The following is a 21,320-nucleotide window of genomic DNA, read 5'->3' as shown; positions in this document are numbered from 1 at the left end:
AGATTCTTGAGGGAGGCGGCGGTGGTGTGAGGCTATTGAGAAGCATCTACCACTAATTTTAAGGCATAATTCTGCGATGGTATGTTTGCTAATGTTTGTTAATCTTTAATACAGTTTTTCTATTCAAAGTTAATTATTAAATTTGAGTCTTTTTTTTTCCCTAGAAGGTAAAGAGCAGCGTCAGTAACTTGCTTTGCCGATATAACTTCATATGTTTTCTTCTCCCCTACATAAAAGAAAAGCGGGGATTTTGTGTTGTCATCTTTTGTAAGTGTGAATAATAATGTTCACTTTGAAAGTCATCATTTTTCCTTCCTTTAGTCTATATAATATGACTTTCCTCATTAGTCGGTGCATTCTTTGGATATTTTTCATTTGTAGATCGGTCAAAGACTCAACGATGAGGTTCCTTCAATCGGTCGGTTGCTTGTAGGGCCATTGGTGTCATTGCATGTTTTCCACAAATCTTTCACAGGTAAATTTGATTTTGTTATGAGATCTATTGAACTTGATCTATTTGCCACTTACGAAAGATGTTTATTCTTTTTAGAGCGAAACTTTGGACAAGTTTATCCATGCTTTGTTGAAATGAACACACGAGATCTTTTGGTCTCGGTAATTGTTTTGTTATATCCAATTTGTAATAATATTCAAAATGAATTTTTTTCTCTCGCATCTCGGACCATGTGCATATAAGTAGGTTTTCTCGAGTTCGGATAACAAAGATCCTAGGCTTTAGAGCAAGTGATTTCAATTTGGATATGGTTTCCACCGGGTGGGTTCATTGTCACAAAGCTTCGTGAATATTCAATTTTATCTTGTTTTTGTGTTTTTCTATCTTACTTTCCTTTCCTCCCTTTTACTTTTCAAGGATTCAAAGGCATATTCTCTTTGGATAACTCTTTTAGCTGAATGTGCTATGAGATTGAGCAAGGATGGTGACAAGGTAAATTTATTATTATTATTCTTTTCATCCTAACTCATGCTCTTCTTCTTTATCGATAAAGATAATTTGTTGTTGTCTTCCTTGTGCATACACACCTAACACTGAAAATCTGTCTTTTAGGGATAAAATCAAATGATGTGAGAGCCCTTGGAAATCTTTCAAGATTTTTCAGATTTACTAGTCTACCAACTTCACATTCTCAAGCATATTTTAGAGGTTCATCTCTCGGAATCTATAATGATAGTCACAATGCACAAACTTCAAAAGAAGTTATGGGAGATCCTCAATGGTTGGGAAAAATGGTCCAAGCATTTGTTTCATGCATGACAACTGGAAATGTGAAGGTAATCTCTGGTTCTCGATATATTTGTGCTTGTCTTCTTTTATCTATCTCTTGCTTATTTGAAATTCGAGATCAAATAATAGGTCCGATGGAATGTCTGCCATGCATTGAGCAACTTATCTCTGAATGAGGCTTTAAACTTGGAAGATATGACTTGGTAAGGATACTTCAAGTACTACATTTTTTTCATGGGTAGCACGCTGAATATTTGTTTTGACCATAATATTGCCAAGTTACATTGACATGGCTTGGTGTGCCCGTGCATGACACAACAAAATATCAAAAAGTGAGGTATATCACATACAATATGTGTTCGAAACGGACACGTGGTGTGTCCATGTAACATAGTAATATTGTGATGAACACGGGTGTGATCCCCCCCAAAACCCTCAGTCTCCCAGACCAACTTGTACCATGTTTCCTATGGCTCTAATTTTGAGAGCTTTACACTTAAAATCTTTTTATGTGTAGGTCCACTGCAGGAATGATTGTGGACTGATTATTTCTGGGGATATGAAAGATGTGTATAAAAGGTAACTAATCATATCGTTAGTGGGGCTTGTAGTATTTGCAGTTGCTACTGCTTTTATATTACTAATGATGGAGACCCTAAGTGCTTTCCTCCATGCCTTGTGTTTCATTGGCTGGAACATTTTACCACTGTTATGGTTAGAGTCAGACCCTTCTCATTTGCCTCTTTGGCTAAAGAAGAAGTTTGATCTTTTTTTTGTATAAATCACCTTTTTATTTTTCATTTATGGAAGTCGCATGCAAAAAGAGTATATTGTTTCATTTTCAGTGATTATTTGTGCAGTATCTTGTTTTCAACTACTTAAAGTAGAATAACTGATGGGGTTTAAGGGCGATTATTGGGTATTGTCAACTACGTCATAATCTATTTGTTTGCTACATTATAATATTATCCATCTATATTATTCAATTTCTAATAATGGAATTGCATCTACATCTACTCTGTTTTGTCTAGAATTTAGAATCTAGAATTCTAGATATGCTACAAGCAGTGATCGGTCTTGACTTGTTCATTTTTCCTTTGGGCAGGTGAGAAAAAAGGGTGGGGAGTGGTTATCATCCTTGGTCTTTCGGGTCTTAGGTATGAAATAGCTACACAACTTCTAATGAACATTTTGGTTTATAGAGTCGACACTAATGAAACATATGTTAAGCTTGGTAGATGACTAGGCATTGTTGGAGTGATAAATCTTTAATTATTGTCTTCGGTTTATGTCTTTCTTGTTATTTCTAAACTTTTCTTGTTGTTTGTTTACGCAGAAAATAAATGCACATTGATGGCTTCTTGTACATGCATAATCGATTCCGAATTTTGTGGTTTTTGCGATTTTGGCTATGATAGGCGGAATATGGTACTACTGCGCATGCGTACTGCTGGATTTTGAACTTCCAAATCACAAGGATTTTTTGTGTAGACATTTTGATACTTTTGTTTGTGTGATACTGAAATACTCCAAAGATGGATTGTTGTTTCTCTTCTTTTTGGTATTGATTGGAATTGGTTTATATAGCTTCCATGTGAAATGAAATTTCAGTTTAGATTCTCATTCATAGCTCTATGTGGTTTTAGTACACAAATTATTATTATTATTATTATATATACAACACTTTTTGCCGCGGCCATTTGTTGTAAAAAAAAACCCCAAAAGTAATGTCTTGCGGTCTTGCCGCGGTCATTTGCTGCAAAAAAAACCAAAAGTAATATCTTGCTGTGGCCATTTGCTGCAAAAAAAAAAAAAACCAAAAGTAATGTCTTGCCACGGCAATTTGCAACAAAAAAAAACCAAAAGTAATGTCTTGTCGCAGGCATTTGCTGCAAAAAAGAACAAAAATAATGGCGGGAGAAACATTTATTGCCACGACTTGTGGCAATAAATACTTTTCGCAGCGGCCGTGCCTGTGACAAAAAGAAATTAATTTATTTTGGCAATTACACTAATTCAAATAAAAAACAATGTCTTGCCACGATATGGTCGCGGCTAAATGTTCATTCTCTTGCAGCGGTGGCAAAAGTCGTGGCAACAAACTTCTTTCCACACCCTTCTTTGCCTCAAGCGAGGCTAAAAGTTTTTTTTGTGGCAAAACACATGTTGCCACGAATCTTGGGTCTTTTGCCACCACAACTAACCGCGGCAAAAAATCATATTTTTAGTAGTGTTGTCCACATAAGATGTATTCTGCTTTAATATAGAGAGAGGTGATAATACTTTCTCAATTTGAATCACTTTTAATCATTGGAGATTTTTCCTGAATTCTAATAAGGCACCTCAATATCAGCAAAAAATAAGAGGAGATAAAATAAATAAATAAAATAGATAAAATAAACAATAAATAACAGTAAAAATAAATATAATATAATATAATATAATTCGTAATTAACACTAATAATTAATAATTAATAAGAAGAGGGCCAAATAATTAATACCAATAATTAACAAAAGATAAAAATAAGAAGAAGGCCAAATAAGAAATAAATTTGTTTAGTACTAATTCGTAATTAACACTAATAATTAATACTTTAATTCGTAATAACACCGTAATAATTGAGTCATAGTAATAGTAATTAACCACTATGGCGATGGTCATCGAGAACTACATCATGATCCTCATCAAAGCCTACTTCACTAACCCAATTAGTCAATATGCTACACCTGCTTCCATACGATTTTAGTGGCACCCTTGCTCATAAAAGCACCACGTGGGAATATCTCTTCTTCAGATCGGGTATATTTGAGATCAAACAACACAAACCCTATTTTGTAAGTACCTCTCATTACCATTCTATCTAAACCCCACACCCATCAACTTTCTTCTTCGCACCCTTGCCACCAACAATTAATGCACATCGTATCAGCCATACTTTACTTTATGTTCTACCCTATTTTGTAAAACAACCTAACATTAGGCACCTATAATTATGGAGTGTAATTATGTGTTGGTAATGATTACTCTCACAGCAGACCGGGGGAATCAAATCAAACAAGGACACTTTAGGCTCAAATCAAACTTGGAGTTTACTATATTTACTGTTGATAGCGAAGAAAGAAAGAGAAAAGAATAAGGCTAAATGGGGTTTAACATTCGAATTATGGGCTGCCCAAACTCTACTTTAACACACTGAGATATGCCACATAAAGTATCATACTGAGAATCGCTTTCATAATAGTTAACACACTGCAATATGTCATATAGAGTAGCATATTCCAAATTATACCACATAAAGTGTGATATGCAGAACTTTTATCATTTCAAAAGACTCATGGACTGACAAGTTCCAACATCAGTAAGCTTCTTCCTGAACTATAATAAACAAAATCATAATATCTATCTGATTCATGAAGCAATACTCTATATTGTTCAGTTGCACATCTCTTTCCCTTACATCAAATATCTATCATGCAGAAAAACACAAGCCCATCCTCACTACAAAACTTCTCAACATTGAATTTTTCTAGAGTGTTGTACCTAATATCATAACCTGGAATATCACCACCAGGAACATGACCAACTTCACCATTAGGAACATCACCACCACAAAATCCTATAAGTTCAACAGAAAATAAAAATAAAAGAGTTGCGCGAACCATACAATCTAAGTTTACACTATAACATCATCACCATCTAAGTTAAACAAGTGCGAACCCAAAACATGTGTCGTACCTTGCTTACCATTGTGTTTATGCAGATGTGGACACCTAGGCTTTGTGTGCTCCGTATATTGACAGTTTCTACACTTGTACCTTCGAGATCCCGGTGTTTCTTTATCCAATCTCACTAAGGCCATGAAACAAACACCATTTACTTATTATAACCCAAAGAAATAAAATGTCATGTGCTCCAAAAGGAAATTTCTAAAACTAAAAGTGAGATGTACATGCATGCATGGTCTTATGTCTTCCCACACCTTGTAGTAACATATTTTGATGTTATGGCTCCTTTCTCTCATGGCAGTTCGCTCTTTAGGGTTTCGAAAAATCTAAACCCAGAAAATCCAAATGGCTTTACATTTTGTCCCTTTGTTTTGTCTCTACCCCTTATATTGGCGGTTTGTTCGGTGTATCTAGTAGTCCGATGCTCATGTGGTGAGAAGAACTCCGATTTCGAATTCGAACAAGACAAGGCCGACTGGTTGTGAAGTTTGGTCTACTTATGGTTACTCAAGAGATTTCACTGTGTTGTGGTTTGGATTGGGTGTGTGAGCTTGGGATGGCAGAGAAGTGCTGGATAAATCTCGGAACATGACTCAAAGTTGTGGCTGGTTGGAACTTTGGAGGTGACCGTTAGCAGGAGATGACCTTTACAACTTATCTGGACGGGTTTGTGTTGGATTGGGATCGTGAGTTGGCTTCTTGGATGCGGAAACTTGGTTTCTATGGTGGTCTGGAGGTTCTGTCGGTTGGTGGGGCAAATGACATTGTATGGAGGGGCTAGTTGGTTGATTGGTGGCGCTGGGAAAGAGCTACTACCATAGTTGGTGTTAGCTGGTTGCTGGCGGGTAGAGAAGATGGAGGTGGGTTGTCTCGATCCAGATCCAATTCTCTGGCGGGTTGTATTGGTTGGGCTCGGGTTGACTGGATACTAGCTGTTATTAGCCGATATCTATGTAGACTTGAGCCTGGATTTCAACATATGGGGATGAGAACGCATTAGGTGCTGGTGGTTGCAGGCGGGTAGAGATGGTGGAGTTCGGGTCGCCCAGATCCATATTCTTATCTTGGGCCTGAATCCTGTTGGGTCGGTAGACATGAAGGCTTGGTTCTTGTTTAGTCTTTGGGCTTGGCTTGGTTGTTTATTCATGGACATGTTTCTAGCCCAGGAAAAGTCTTTGGGCTTGGCTAGGTTGGTTGTTCATGGGCATGTGTGTAGAATAGGAAAATAGCATTTGAATGGTCCAATTTGGGCATTCCCTAGTTAAAGTTTTTTAAACCCATGTAAAAGAGGATGTCTGTGGACTTGTCTATGTAAGAAGTTCCTGTTTTTAATACAGGTGAGGGTCTGCCTAACCCTAGCTTATTTGGAAAAAAAAAACATATTTTGATGTAGGTAAAAGATAAACGGAGACTCTTATCAATGCACGTTATCTATAGGTCTATATGGAAATGAATTTTATAACGTCAAACTTTTAACTTACACCATGTATCTCTGTTCAACTTGTCATCTTCCTCACGTAGGTCGGCAACTCAAGCAGTGCGTTCAACATAGTTGTGGTTAATACTTGGACCTGTAAAATAGTGCATCACAACAAAAATATTGCCGAAATAAAGTAGAATCAACAACTAATCAAAAGATACAATTGAAAATATAGACATTACAAAGTTAGGACCATACCAAAGAAAAAATCGCAAAGGTGAATAAGACTTACCTCCATCCTTCGGATGCAAGAGTGTGCATGTGGGTTTTGTGTGACCTGTCAGACCACAATGATCACACTTATTCTTTTTGGTCTCATTGTGACCTTGAAATCTACTAGGATTTTGCGGTCGGCCTTTGGATTTTACATGTGGGGGATCATTAACCGATTGTCGGTGTGTGGTTTTAGGCGTAGTAAAAGGCATCTCAAAAGGAACACGTGGGCTGCCTTCATAAGCTGGTGAAGTCTCATCAGTTATTGGATTTTCCGGTGGACTGCTAGGCATCTTAAAAGGAGCATGTAGACTGCCTTCAGAAGTAGATGGAGTTCGATTCTTTCTAGAAAAAAAAGTTTAAAAAACTTTGAAAGCTTCAATGCTTTCCGCTGTTTGGGAGGCCCACGAACATATCTCATTATATTTGGTTGTAAGATCACTGAAACATATAACAGAGGCCGCTCGGTCAAAAAAGTTGGGATCGCGTAATGGAACAACCAATTTAGCAACCCGTGTCCATCTCCTTAAAAAGCAGCCCTGAGGTATCACACGAATGTCCTCATGTTTGTAAACTGAAATGATATGTCTACATGGAAATCCAGACAACTCAAATAGCCCACATAAACAGCTAGCGTCCTGCAATACAACATTGTATCTCACAATCAACTTTTTTTGCTTGTTCAAATGGCGACTCATGGTGTACACATGAATATTGTCACTCACATCTTTTTTATCGTCTGCAACGTACATCACTTCATCTTTTAATTGGTTCTTAAAATAACCAAAAGCAGCTCAAGTATAGATAGATGCAACCTGATTTGCATATTCGTTCAAGTGGGTATGAAGGACTAGTTTGGTTACTGTCGTCATCATCACCTCTTCCTCGTGCTCTCGGTGCCAGATATTTGCAACTACCACTTCCATTTTTCCAAACAGCTCAAACAACTGAATTCCAGCTTTCACATGAAGCCGGATTACGGAGTTTATACTCTCGCAACGTTGGGTGCTTCTGCAATCGGCAAAGAACTCACCATAGAGATATGCTTCTGCCCACATCTTTTTTTTTCATGTATATCATGTTCACTCATTTGTTATTACTGACTTGGAATTTCTTCACGAGTGTTTCCCACCTTTCTTCGAACTCATTGGACGAGCACTTCATAAACATAATAGAGCATAAATCTTTTGAAAATCCAACGATGTGGATATTTTTTAGGCAATTTTTCATAATGTGCCAACAACACAAGCGGTGTTTCGAATTTGGAAGAGTAGATCTCACAGCCTTGCGCATCGCTGGCTCACCATCAATACATGATCACTAACTTAGGGTGTTTGCCATACATCGTGCCAACAAAAGATTTCAATACCCACTCGTAAGACTCCACACACTCACTCGTCAACAATGCAAAACCAAACACTACTGTTTGTCGATGGTTGTTCATTTCAGCAAACACAAAATTCGGCATCATGTACTGGTTGCTCTTGTATGTTGAATCAAACAACAATACATCTCAAAAGCAACTTTAGTCCACACTTGAGGTGGAATCTGCCCAAAATAGTCTAACCAGCTGCCCACCCTCATTTAAGTTATAATTGTAATGAAATAAGGGATCTCCCTTCACCTTGTTATCCATGAAAGCCAGCAGTGTGTTGGCGTCACCATCAATATATCGATTTCTCCTATCAAGCCCCATATGATTATACAAGTCTTTCTTCAAAAACCCAAAACTTGAGAAACCTCCAACCCTATGTACAAAAACATCCATCACCTTGCATTTACGAACACCAACATCAACTAGGCTCGTAGAAAATTGCAAATCTTCTTCACTTATATTTCTATATGATATTAAGAACATTGAGCTCGGATCTGGTACAAGTGGATGTGTGTGTTCCCTAATAAAATCCTCTACAACTCATAAATTTGATTAAAAATCATAACCAACTTCAAAGCGGGCTTTACATTTAAACCTAGTGATAGGCTTCGACTCTCTGGATTCGATGTCGCATTTTCTGGGTGTGACACTGTTTACATTTTGTTCACCAGCAGCTGAGCATAGAAATCTTCATTTAACACGAACACCATTTGTACGCATTCTATAAGTATCTTTACGAATACTAAAACCGACTAACTTTGCATATTGATTGTAAATTGCGATAGCCTCCTCAGTGGTCTTGAACTGCATAGAATAGAATGTTGCTTTGTCTACTTCGAAAACTTTATTAGCCTCACACCCGTCACTGTCTCTATCACTGTTATCATAAATTTTAACATTTTCACCCTCCCCCCATAGATGTCACATCCCCAAAATCACTATCCTCATACGTAAAACTATCAAAACATGCATTTCGAAGCCAATCTTCTTCGTCGTCAGAGAAGTGATTCATCATCGGATCGCTACATGAAACAAGTGCACTTTTAACGCATATTCACTCGATTTCATACTCTACGAAGTAATCACAGTGGTAATAGTAAAAAAAAAACATAAATGCTTAAAAAGTAGAATGGTCATAACCAAATAACTATGGTGCTCAAACCATATACCACTTTGGAAAATTTCAATGTCAAGTTTATTTAATTCAATGTCAACTTCATTTGACATTAGAAACAATCAATGTTCTTATTCATTTGACATTCGAGAAAAGCTTAACATCACCTTTCTAACTATCATAATAATACTGCGCATCACTTTTAAAATGAACAAAAGAGCAAATGTGTGTGATTTACAGTTCCCTAAACACTTTGCATTCAAATTGTCCAAATCACACACCATTCAATTGTGACATTTTACCTAGACATGAAAAATAGAAGGAGCCAAAAGAGAAATAAACTAACCTCATACTTGAATTGTTGAAGATCAAAGTACACTACGAGAAATGGAGGCAAGAGTTCTCCAGTTTAACTGATTTTGCAGGTGCCGACTAGCAAAGTCGATAAAACCTTTGGGTGATGATACCAGAGGTCTGGGGCTCGAACCCCGCTAGCATCAAAGAGTTACTGATCTCATTTAAAATAGGGTTACCAATAAAAAAAAAAGTTGAATTGATTTTAGTGAGAGGAAAAGTTTAGTTCGCATCATATAAGGGTTAGAGGGAGAGAAGACGTGTTGTTACTTTCTTACCCTTAACTATTCTTTTTGCTTGTAGCATACTCCTATTAAACGACCAGATGTAGCATACTCCTATTTAAACTACTAGATGTAGCATACTCCTATTAAACCACTAGATGTAGCATATAAGTTAGTATCCAACAACAAATGACATTGTAGTCCACTTGCCATTACGTCACTAAACTAGTTCTTAAACCATTAGATATATCATACTATTATTAAACTACTATATGTAATATATAATTTAGTATCCAACAACAAATGACATATTGTAGTCAACTACATAAAAAAAAAAAATTGAACCACTCCCATTAAAGTACTATGTAGCATATAATGTAATATCCAACAACAAATGACATATTGTAGTCTACTACATGGATAATGAATTGAATTAGTATTGTGAGCTGTTTGTGATGGCAAAATTGTAGAGCTATATTGGAATAAGAGTCTTGTCTTTGAGAGCTATACAAACTTTATATCATAATGAAATATGTCCATGGTATGTTGAACACGTAAACAGTAATTTGACTATAGTAAAGTTGCCACATTGGAAAAAATTAATGTCAAGTTCATTTCACATTAGAATAAAGTTAGTGGACGCAATTGCAAGCAAATAAATCCATGTCAAGTTCATTATATTTGACACTAGAGAAAAGTTCTCTGTTATGTTGTTAGGGTTTTTCCTTTTATTGTTTTTGTTGTTGTTAGGGTTTTTTCTTAGTAGAGGGATAAGGAAAGTTTCTTCGTTGTTGGTTCCATTATTACTAATGATGGTTTTTTAAGGAAGGTTTTAGGATAGAGAAACTTCTGAAATATTTTGAATTGCCACCGACCCGACATTACGCAATGGAAAGTTATTCATATTTATTTTCGAGGGAATAATAACATGATCACTGATAACTCCTCCGGCTTTAATAAACGCAGAGGAATCTTAATCTAGAAGTAAAAACCAGTCAAATTCAATGTTTAAAAACTATTAGAAGGTTTGTTTGTCCCCTTGTTTGTGTGCTTTGTGTTTCTAGGCTCCCATTGTTTCTATTTCTAGGTATTTTGATCTTTTTTGTTTTTCTTGTTATAGCTTTCTCATTATATTACACTGACGAAGGTTAACAAATCCGAAAACCACAATTTCAGTAATACAAACTAAAAATGAGTCATTGAAAGCAGGTCACTTATTTCAAGCAAGATGAAGTACAGATGGACCATATGACTCATTGAAAGCATATCACTTACTTCAAGCAAGATGAAGTACAGATGGACCATATTTACCAAACAAGATAAAAACCTTCTTAACCACTCTAATAAAATTATTACAATGTACTTATGATTTCTGTTCTGGCTTGCATACAATGCAACAGGTAATGGAACTCTTTTCTTATTGCCTTGTGAAAACATTCATTTTAAGGAGTTCTTCTTAATACCTATCACAAAACAATACTTGACATCTTTCTTAACCATCCTCTCAAGTGCTTCATTTATGTAGTTGATTGGAATAACTTCAATCCCTGGGTATATCTTGTTGGCAGCACAGAATTCTAACATCTCCTGTGTATCCTTCGTACCACCTGTTACACTCCCAAAAAGAGTTTTGGAACCTACCAAGAAGATAGAAAATTATTTTAGTACCGACACGACCACTAACAGCCTATTACTATGCGTTATACATCTCCATCAATTAAAAACTAGTTTTAAAAAGACTAATTCAACAAACAAATAAATAAATAATTACCATACTTTGGAGAATTGGAAGGAAAACGAATAACTAACCTATATTAAGGCTTGTGGGATAAATTTTAATTTCGCTTGGAAAGAAAGCACACTAAGACCAAAACACCCATAATCTTCAAGAGTGCCATGTATGGATCAAAGGGATGATCACCAGATGTTGTATCAACTATGAAGTCAAGAAAAAATTTGGTCACCATTCAAAAGTTTCTCATCTCTTTCATATAACATATCACTGTCTGGAGATAAGATAACCTATTAGAGGTATGCAAACTCAAGAGGTAGACTAATGTGAATCATAAGTACCTATGGGCATTATCAATATCTTATCGAAAAAACAAAGAAGGCCAGTATAACTTATGGCCATAACATACTTCCAATTGTTGTTTGTCAGTTCTGCGCACAAATCTGTTATCACACTACACCATAATAGCTTTTTTGTGGCAGGGGCTTTTTCTGTTTTGTGACGCCATAATAGTGTCACTACTAGATTTTGGACCCGGGCATATGCCCGAGATCTATTAAATATTGTGTGTGCTGAAAAGGCTTTACAAAATGTCTCACACAAATTTTCGAATCAGAATATATTTTTATTGAAAAGAAACTAAAATACGTTAATGACTAGCGATTATGGTGCATAAGTACTTGGAAAATAAGGGATCAAATTAAATTGAGATAGCCTCTTCACTTTGTGGTTTAGGATATTAATCCATAATTTTCAAATATAATTATCTTAAACTCGATCTAGCTTGTATAATAGGTTTATTAGATTTAGGGTGATTTAGCGGTAAATCATCACTGCTCAGCTTACGTACTAATGTGTACAAATCACTAAAATAGATTGATTGTTTTCATATCAGCAAAGAATACACTACTCCCACTTAAAAAGATTTATCACATGAACGTGTCCTACGAACGGGTGCCGTTATATTAAATTATTCTAAAAAATATTAGCAGCTATGCATAGCTATGAGATATAAAAATTATATTAATTAGTCATTTAAATTCCTTGCACCACTCTCTATAAAAAGGAAGCATCAAACCTTGATAAAACTCATCGACTTCTTTTTATTGTTAGGTTTAACAATAGAAGTTTGATTGAAGTTTTGTGAGAATGCCCAATGAGGCGAAGATAATATTGAAGCTACTTGAATAGGAAGACATTTCCAATCACAATAAAAGAATTATGATAAACACTACTTAAAATGCAAAACTATATTTGTCGAGACATTTATTCCCCCTCATATAATACAAATATGTTTTAGGGTTATTAGTTCAATGCATTTGCATCAAGTTTCTGATTTTCTATTAATTATTCTTTGATGTTAGTTTAATGTAGTACGTTGCATCCAGTTTCCAAATTCTCATTAATTATTCTTTAAGGTTAGTTCAATGCAGTTGCATAAAGTTTCTAATTTTCTGTTAATTATTATTTTAGGTTAGTTCAGTGCAATTGCATCCACTTTATGATTTCATGTTAGTTATTCATTAAGGTTAATTCAATACAGTTGCATCCAGTTTTTGATGTTTCGTTAATTAGTATTTGAGATTAGTTCATTGCATTTGCATTCAGGTTCCAATCTCCTATTAATTACTCTTTGAGGTTAGTTCAATACATCTGCATCTAGTTTTTGATTTCCCGTTAATTGTTTTTGTAGGTTAGTTCGATAGTTTACAATTTCTAAACAGTTTGCATACATGTAAGAGTCTATTTTTATAAACTCGATCACTTTCGTTTTGGGTTCCTAATTACTTGTAATTACTCATGTGAGAAGGCTAAAAAATCAGACATTTATGCTTTGAGGTCCGTGCGATGCAGCTACATCCGACTTTCGATTTCCAGTTAACTATTTTTTGAGGTTATTCAATGCATTTACATCCAATTTCTGATTTCCGGTTAGTTAATATCTTATTTTAGTTTAATGCAGTTGCATCCAGTTTTTTATTTTCCGTTAATTATTTTTTAAGGTTAATTTAATGCAATTGCATTCAATTTCTGATTTTATGTTAATTATTCTTTGAGGTTAGTTTAATGCATTTGCATCAAGTTTCTGATTTTTTGTTAATTATTTTTTGAGGTTAGTTCAATGTAGTTACATCAAATTTATAATTTCCCGTTAATTATTCATTTAGGTTAGTTCAGTGCAGTTTCATGCATTTTTCAATGTTTCGTTAATTAGTCTTTGAGATTAGTTCATTACATTTGGATCTAGTTTCATATATCTCGTTAATAACTCTTTAAGGTTAGTTCAATACATCTGCATCTAGTTTCCGATTATTTATGCTTTGAGGTTAGTTCAATGCAATTATTATATCCAGTTTCTGATTTCCCATTAATTATTCTTTTAGATTATTTCAATGCATTTGCATTTAGTTTTCGATTTCCCACCAATTATTCTATGAGGTTAGTTCAATGCAGTTGCATTCGGTTTTTGATTATCTATTAATTATTTTTTGAGTTTAGTTCAATGCATTTGCATCCAGTTTCCAGTTAATTATTATATGAGGTTTGTTTGATGTATTTGCATACCGTTTTTGATTATCTGTGAAATATTTTTCAAGGATTTACATTCAATTTCTAATTTCCCATTAGTTATTATCTGACATTAGTTTAATGCAATTGCACCCAGTTTTCGATTTCTAGTTAATTACTTTTTTGAGTTTAGTTTATTGCATTTGCATAAAGTTTTCGATTTCCCGTTAATTACTCTTTGAGCTCAGTTATGTATTTGAATCAAGTTTCCAATTTCCTTTTAATTATCCAATGTGATGTGTAATACCAACTTCTACTGATCCATCTGTATTGTCCTTGCAAGCATGACATAAAAAGTAAATTATGCTTGATTTACTATGTCGGATCATCGAAGATTATCCAGTTCCCGATTTCCCATTAATTATTCTTTAAATTATGCATGACTCACTATGTGAAATCTTCAAAGATTATCTATGAACGGGTGTTGTTATATTAATTATTCTGAAAAAATATTTGTAAATATGCAGAACTATTATATATTAATATTATATTGATCACTCAACCAAATTTATTATAACGTGAAAACCTCACTCTCCATTAAAAAAAAAGAACTCACCTTTGATAAACCCTTCAACTTTATTTTGTTGTTTAATAATAGAAATTTGATTTAAGTTTTGTGAGATTGCCTAATAAGGTGAAGTTCATATATATTGAAGCTACTTGAATAACAAGGAGTTCCCAATCATACAGAAAAAGATAAGATAAATACCATTTTAAATGCAAAATTATACTTATCGAGACATTTCCACAACATATAACTCAACTATGTTTTGAGGTTAGTTCAATGGATTTGCATTCAGTTTCTGATTTTCTGTTATTTATATTTTGAGGTTATTTCAATACAGTTGCATCCAATTTCCAATTCCAGTTATTTATTTTTTGAAATCAGTTCAATGCAGTTGCATCCAGTTTCTAATTTCTTGTTAATTATTCTTTTCGATTAGTTCAATACATCTGCATCCAATTTCCAATTTCCTATTAACTGTTCTTTGAGGTCAGTTTATTGCATTTGCATCCAGTTTTTGATTTCATGCTAATTATTCTGTGAGATTAGTTTAATGCATTTGCATTCAGTTCTCGATTTCTCGTTTATTATTTGATAAAGTTGCATTTGCATCTAGTTTCTGATTTTTCGTTAATTATTGTTTGAGGTTAGTTTAATGAATTTGCATCCAGTTTTCGATTTTCCGTTAATTATTTCTTGAGATTAGTTCAATGCATTTGCATCTAGTTTATTTTTTTGAGATTAGTTCAGTGCAATTGCATTCGGTTTCCGATTTCCTGTTAATTATTTTTTAAGATTAGTTCCATGAATTTGCATCCGTTAATTATTGTTTGAAGTTAGTTCAATGAATTTGCATCTAGTTTTCGATTTCCGTTAATTATTTCATGAGATTAGGTCAATGCATTTGCATCTAGTTTATTTTTTGAGATTAGTTCAATGCAGTTGCATCCAGTTTCTGATTTCCCGTTAATTTAATATTTGAGAATTAGCTCAATACATTTGCATCTAATTTCCGATTTTCCGATAATTATCTTTTTATGTTAGTTTGATGTATTTGCATCCAAGTTTTGATTTTCCGTTAATTATTTTTTGAGGTTAGTTTAATGCAGTTGTATCCATATTTCCAATTTTCTATTAATTATTTTTTAAGATTAGTTTAATGTTTGCATTTGCATCCAGTTTCCTATTTCCCCGTTAAATATTATTTGAGGTTAGTTCGATACATTTGCATTCAGTTTTTGGTTCCCCATTAGTTGTTTTTTTATGTTAGTTTTATTCAGTATTATATATTTTTAAAAATATTTGTCATTATTGCTTTGCCATTATTTTTTTCCTTCATTTTCTATTATATATTTTGTGATGTTATTTTTTGTATAATTGTTTTTAACTATGTTTTGAGGTGTGTTAAGAATATATTCGAAATAAGTCGGTGCTTTATCATAGGCACTAAAATGGTATGATTTGTAATAGGGAATTAGTTTCTACAAATCACCTATTTTTTAGCAATTTTTTTTATTTGATCAAATATATAAGAATTAAAAACACACTCAAACTCTCCAAAGAGGTTACATGTACGTGGGATTATCTTTCATATTAGAGTGCCACATAGGAGAGAGAAAATCCTCCATTAGAAGTCTCTGTTTTAGTATATAGATAGTAGATATGGGTTTTGCCGTCACAATAAATCAAATAATTAATTTTGTTTATTTTTAGAAATGATTAGAAAACATAGTGACGGCAAGGAGGCGTAAGATAATAACGCACGTGATGGGCATGTACAAGAAGATGAGGTGTAAACTCGGAACTGTCTGGAAAGAATTGGATTTCTTCTCGACCTCAACTGAAGAACACACCAAAGAGAAACCCTACCCTCTTAACTCCGCCTGATCTTTTCTCCATGTTTTTTTATCTATTCGAACTCCACCTCATTTTCTTTGATCATCCCCAAATTTCGATAAAATTGAACTAAAGGAAACAGTTTGTTCATCTCAATTTCTTCGTCTTAGACAAAGGTACCATCTTTCCGATCTGCCGACCTGTAGTGGTTAAGAGCTTTCCCTCACTTTCTCTCTTTCAGTGAATGTTGAGTGTGTGCAAAGATTTTAATTTAGCGTAATTACCATTTATTTATGTTTTTAACACGGTGGCGATCTTGAAGTTTTATATCGAATTTATCATTGTTCAAAGATCATCTTTATTTGCACATGGAAAATTCTGCTTCGTGCCCTCCAACTCCTCGATGGAACATAGAACGACCATTTCTCACTGGTCGTTTTCACCAAGTTTGAATTTTATCTTGCATAAAGAAAATAATAATAATAATAATAAAATCATCTGGATGCTCACAATAATTTGTTTCAGGAAATAAAACCTTCTTCTCAACACACACACTATAAAGGCTATTCGAGCGAGACATTCAGGTATACAGTTTAACTCATTTTATCATCTCATAATATTATGTAAAAAAAAATTTGTACTTATACATTTCCATTTATTATAACAGTCCTGGTTCAGAAAGTCCCATTGGATGTTACAATGCTTCTGTTCAAGTAAGTTAATCCTCATTTTCATCGATTGTACTATGATTTTGGACATTCAGAATGAAATTTTACTTGCTGTGTAGGAGCTCTTAATGATCGATGATCTCCTTTCTGCATTGGTTGGAATCGAGGGGAGATACACTTCAATCAAAAGAGTTAGTGGGATTGAAGTAAGTTGTTAAGATTGAGTTGGATTGAAATTGAGAAGTGGGTTTTAGTTTGCAATGTGATTTAAGGGGCGGTTTAGTTTATTTTTGAATAGTTAAAGGGTGTTGCTGTGATTGAGTTTTGATTTTGGAGGAAAAGGGGAAATGAAGGAGAAACCTTGTGTGCGTTTTGATGAGCAATGACCGGAGGGTCATTGGGTCATTGATGCTTCGAAGTTATGGATCATTGCAACATTTGCCGAATAATAGTGTTGTTTTGCCAATTTATACTACACCTGTTGTTGCGCGTAAATCGCCAAAGATGTTTTTATCTAATGCAAGAGAGAAGGAAAAAATTCTTCCACGGATCAGTAAATTTGCTGGCCGAAGAAGGTTGGAATGCTTCTCCTGGTTGTCGTTTCCGTTATAGTTCTCATGTCGCTTTTGTCCGCAGTTAGTAAAGGTGCATCTTTTTATCTCTCATTATCTTCTTAAGTTACTCTTTGTCTGCTCTTTAGGGTATGACTTAAGGCAATGTGTATAAGCTAGCTTTCATGCTACTGATCGTCTTAAAATTTTCTCCTCTAGTGAATCATAATTAACTCTTTTCATTTATAAGCTAGCTTTCATGTGATCAGTAGTCTTGGAATTTTCTTCTCTAGCGAATCATAATTAACTAGTTACTTATTACTTGTTTATGTCAAGGTGTCTTAGGTTATCATGGATTCACGGATCACTGGATAAGTCATCAGTACCCATAGCTCTACACTACTCTAAGCCAGATAGCATCGTTACTGTCGGATTTTGAGAATGATTGAAATGTGACCACCATTTCACGAGCGTTACTTTAGTTATCTTATATGGCAATGTGACCCACAAACCTGTTAACTGCATAACATCATAACATCTAGACTTTCTATCTCGAATTTTTTTTTCCCTGGGAATAAGAAAGATTGATTTTTTGTTGGGTTGTTACCATCATCATAATGTATAGCCACAAATGGTTGGTCCTAATGTAACATACATATGTACATTGCTCCCTATTTCCGTTATCTTAAGCTATTGATTAGGTAATGCACGTCTGAGATGCAAATTTTCTAATTTTTAACATGCCAATTATTACAGTAATTAGTTTTGGATATATGTTGTTGCTAGTATCCTTGTATTTGTTTTTAGAAACGATTTGGCTTTTTTTTTTTTGGCGTGTTTCCAGATGAAGATGCTCCATAAGGCCCTGTCTCACATCATAATACTGTTCTACATGTCAAAAATAATACAGTCAATGCCAGCATCCCATCAGAATATCCTGTACATCCCCTTAATAATGGAGATAAAGATAGTAAGAGTGCTAGTGATTCTTCATTGTCAAATAATATGCCAATACGTGGTGAACAGGAAAATCAAACCAGATCTCTTCCAGAAGTTGGAAACAATTTTCCTCCCGAGCATCCATGTAAAAACTTTGCTCTCCCTCCATCTCCCTCCGATAGGAAGCGAATTGGTCCACGACGTAAGTTATTTGTTAAATTGTTATGTCCAGAAGCACTCAATTGGATGCATATTACTACTATTACTAATTTTCTGTTTGATTTTTTTCTTCAAATGTCCAAGATGTTACATTCCCTGTTCGCAAATCCATCGCTCATATGCCCGGTATCCCATTACCATCTCCGTACTTAGAATTTAACTTATGTACATGATGAAAACCCGTTAGAACGGAACCATTTGGAGGTTCTGATTTTGGTGGATATCCTTCTCTAAAGCAGAGAAATGATTCTTTTGATGTAAAAGAGTCCATGAATGTTCATCAAGGGTATGTTTAGGTTGACATTTGGTTTTGTATGGTGATGATTTTGTCTCGAAAGTGAAAAATTAATTTTTCTCTTTCATCTTGTAGTCACTAGTGTCCGATTCCAAAATCTTCTTTTTGCATATCATATTTGTTAGAGGAATTAAACCTGTATACAATCGGGGTTTGATATTAACGATGTGGATCTTCTTGAGATGGAGCGATGCTAGGCAATTGTTGGTGCAATGACCATATTTGGTACTAAACTTTTTTATTTTTTCCCAAGTTTAAGGCGATGGATTATTGTTTCTCATGACTGTATTGTTGACCAGAAAACTATGATATTATCCAACACCAAGAAACATTAGCTTAAGCTGCAAAGAAAAAATGTGTTTTCTATATGTTTGTGGATGAAGAAACGCGAAGCATATTTGAAGAATCCAGCACTTTGGATGACAGAAAGATGGCTGGTTTGTGGCGAATAGTTGTTGTGCATAACCTTTCTTATGTAGACGCTAGACGAAATGGGAAAGTAAGTAGCTTTCCAGATCATTTTGCTTTTAACTAATTGTGAGAGTTGAAATCAGCCTCTTCCTAATTGATATAAATTTTTATCAGCACTATTTTAAAGAAGGTAGTATGCATTCAAAGAAGCAAAGAGCTTAGATGGTGAGATTTTGTTTTAATTGTCATTCAAGTTCCACCATACCAAGGACTCAAAACACTCTTAATTTTTTAAGTGATGTTCCTTCCCCTAAATACGTTTTGAGTGATATGATTTAGAAGGAAGGTCCTCTTAACCCACCAAGCATACCCCATAATCAGCATATCATGCTCTTTAACAGCTCTTCGGCACTACCCTAGGAACCTCTTTCCAAATTCTTTGACTTCCCATCATTTCTCTTCCACCCCCACTCCCACTCCCACCCCCACCCCCCAAGCGCCCGCACCTTAACCTACCAGTCGCCACCACGCACACACAAAGGAACACTAACAAACAATTTCCCGGTACAATACACTTCACAAGTCAAAATTATTTAATCTTTATTAATTGTCTTTGAATTTGATAGAGGAAAACTTATGTGGTGGTTAACTGTGTAATTCTATATTTTGGATAATAGAAGAATAGGAAAAAAAAAGTGGTTTAGGATTGTTTTACTGTTAGTAGTGTTGATAGTTTGTAGGCATTCTTTTATTGAGTTAAACCTCAAGGTTTTGCTTTATTTCTTCATTTCATTTTCTATGTTGATACTTTAACCAAGGTTGGAAGTTGGAACTTATGCCACTCTAATTTGTTATAATGTAAGCCAGTTTCCATGTCATATGACACCAAGCTATATACTAGAAGGTAGAGGCAGTACCCGTTTAGTTGTATATATGTCACCTTGTTGTTCATATAGCTTCTAGGGCTAAAGAGGCTCACATAGGTGCTTTACTGTGTATTAGTTTTGTGTTGTCAAATAGTAATGGCCTATAACTTCTTTGATATCCTAGTGACATGGTTACCTTCTTGCTATGTTACTAATTTGGTATACTAGAAACTATGTCACTTAGTTTTAATTAGTATAAGTGAACCTATTGTTGTATATATCTTTCGTTACATTTTAAGGTAGAAGTCTATCTAAACTCTTTTGTTAAATGAAACAGGTAATGCATGTGGCATTGTTTGTTGCCGACCTTGAAGGATGGAGGTGGTCGATATTGCCACTTGGACACTTTCTAATAAGAAGACTTTCTTTCTAGCAAGTTGTAAGCATAATATAATGTATTTTTTCACTTGGAAAATTGAAATACTTGGTGTTTACAAGTGATTTGTATTTTACTTTTCGCTTGGAAAATTGAAATATTTGGTGTTTTTACAAGTGACTTGATAATTTTGAGTGATGAAATGAATGTTTTATTCTTGAATGAGATTGACGATGTAATTGTGTATTTTATGGAATGGACTGTTTTTTAAAAAAGTTGTATCTTGGGTAGTTCATATAGCAACCGGTGGGTGTATAGGGCTAGGGCTAGTTGTATCTTGAATAATAATAATAATAATCTCAATTAGTATAGTACACCATAATTAATATGGACATTTAAATTGGACCAGCCTTTTTTCTACCATGAAATACTTTTGATAAAATATTCAAATAAATTATTCAATGTTTTTAAGAAGGGTTACTTTGTAATTTCAAATTTTACTACCATTTATACCCTTAAAATTACATAGTACCTTAAGGACATATGTGTAAATTCAGGTAGGAAATCAACTACACGCCACTATTCAATTGTTCGCCCGACTTCCCTTTCACAGTAATTGCCAAAT

General features: G+C 34.5%; 1 protein-coding gene and 2 long non-coding RNA genes across 3 annotated transcripts; 2 read left to right on the top strand and 1 right to left on the bottom strand.

Annotated features, from left to right (window-relative positions):
* The first annotated feature begins 1,074 nt into the window (after window positions 1-1,074).
* Window positions 1,075-2,860, top strand: LOC147509941 (uncharacterized). Its single transcript, XR_015216686.1, has 5 exons — window positions 1,075-1,290; window positions 1,373-1,446; window positions 1,761-1,822; window positions 2,349-2,400; window positions 2,580-2,860. It is a non-coding gene; the product is annotated as an uncharacterized LOC147509941 (long non-coding RNA).
* A 1,842-nt stretch (window positions 2,861-4,702) lies between these two features.
* Window positions 4,703-7,720, bottom strand: LOC147509940 (uncharacterized). The gene is made up of 4 exons (XM_086597955.1): window positions 7,478-7,720; window positions 7,075-7,300; window positions 6,682-6,978; window positions 4,703-4,860 (listed from the first exon to the last, which is right to left on the bottom strand). Exons 1-4 carry the CDS (start codon window positions 7,718-7,720, stop codon window positions 4,703-4,705), a joined length of 924 nt encoding a protein of 307 aa, XP_086454081.1.
* Window positions 7,721-16,891: 9,171 nt separating this feature from the next.
* On the top strand, window positions 16,892-17,245 carry LOC147509939 (uncharacterized). Its single transcript, XR_015217474.1, has 3 exons — window positions 16,892-16,954; window positions 17,038-17,083; window positions 17,158-17,245. It is a non-coding gene; the product is annotated as an uncharacterized LOC147509939 (long non-coding RNA).
* The last annotated feature ends 4,075 nt before the right edge of the window (window positions 17,246-21,320 follow it).

This window comes from Coptis chinensis, chromosome 3 (assembly GCF_015680905.1).
Source record: "Coptis chinensis isolate HL-2020 chromosome 3, ASM1568090v1, whole genome shotgun sequence".
In the NCBI taxonomy this organism is placed as follows: domain Eukaryota; kingdom Viridiplantae; phylum Streptophyta; class Magnoliopsida; order Ranunculales; family Ranunculaceae; genus Coptis; species Coptis chinensis.
Note: the sequence above shows the minus strand (reverse complement) of the source record. Positions and strands in the feature narration are given on the sequence as shown.

Coding starts and splice junctions, on each gene's coding strand:
- LOC147509940 (XM_086597955.1), bottom strand. CDS start 7,720: ATGTGGGCAGAAGCATATCTCTATGGTGAGTTCTTTGCCGATTGCAGA. Junction 7,301..7,477: donor TGAACGAATATGCAAATCAG/GTTGCATCTATC, acceptor GTTGTATTGCAG/GACGCTAGCTGTTTATGTGG. Junction 6,979..7,074: donor AACCAAATATAATGAGATAT/GTTCGTGGGCCT, acceptor CTACTTCTGAAG/GCAGTCTACATGCTCCTTTT.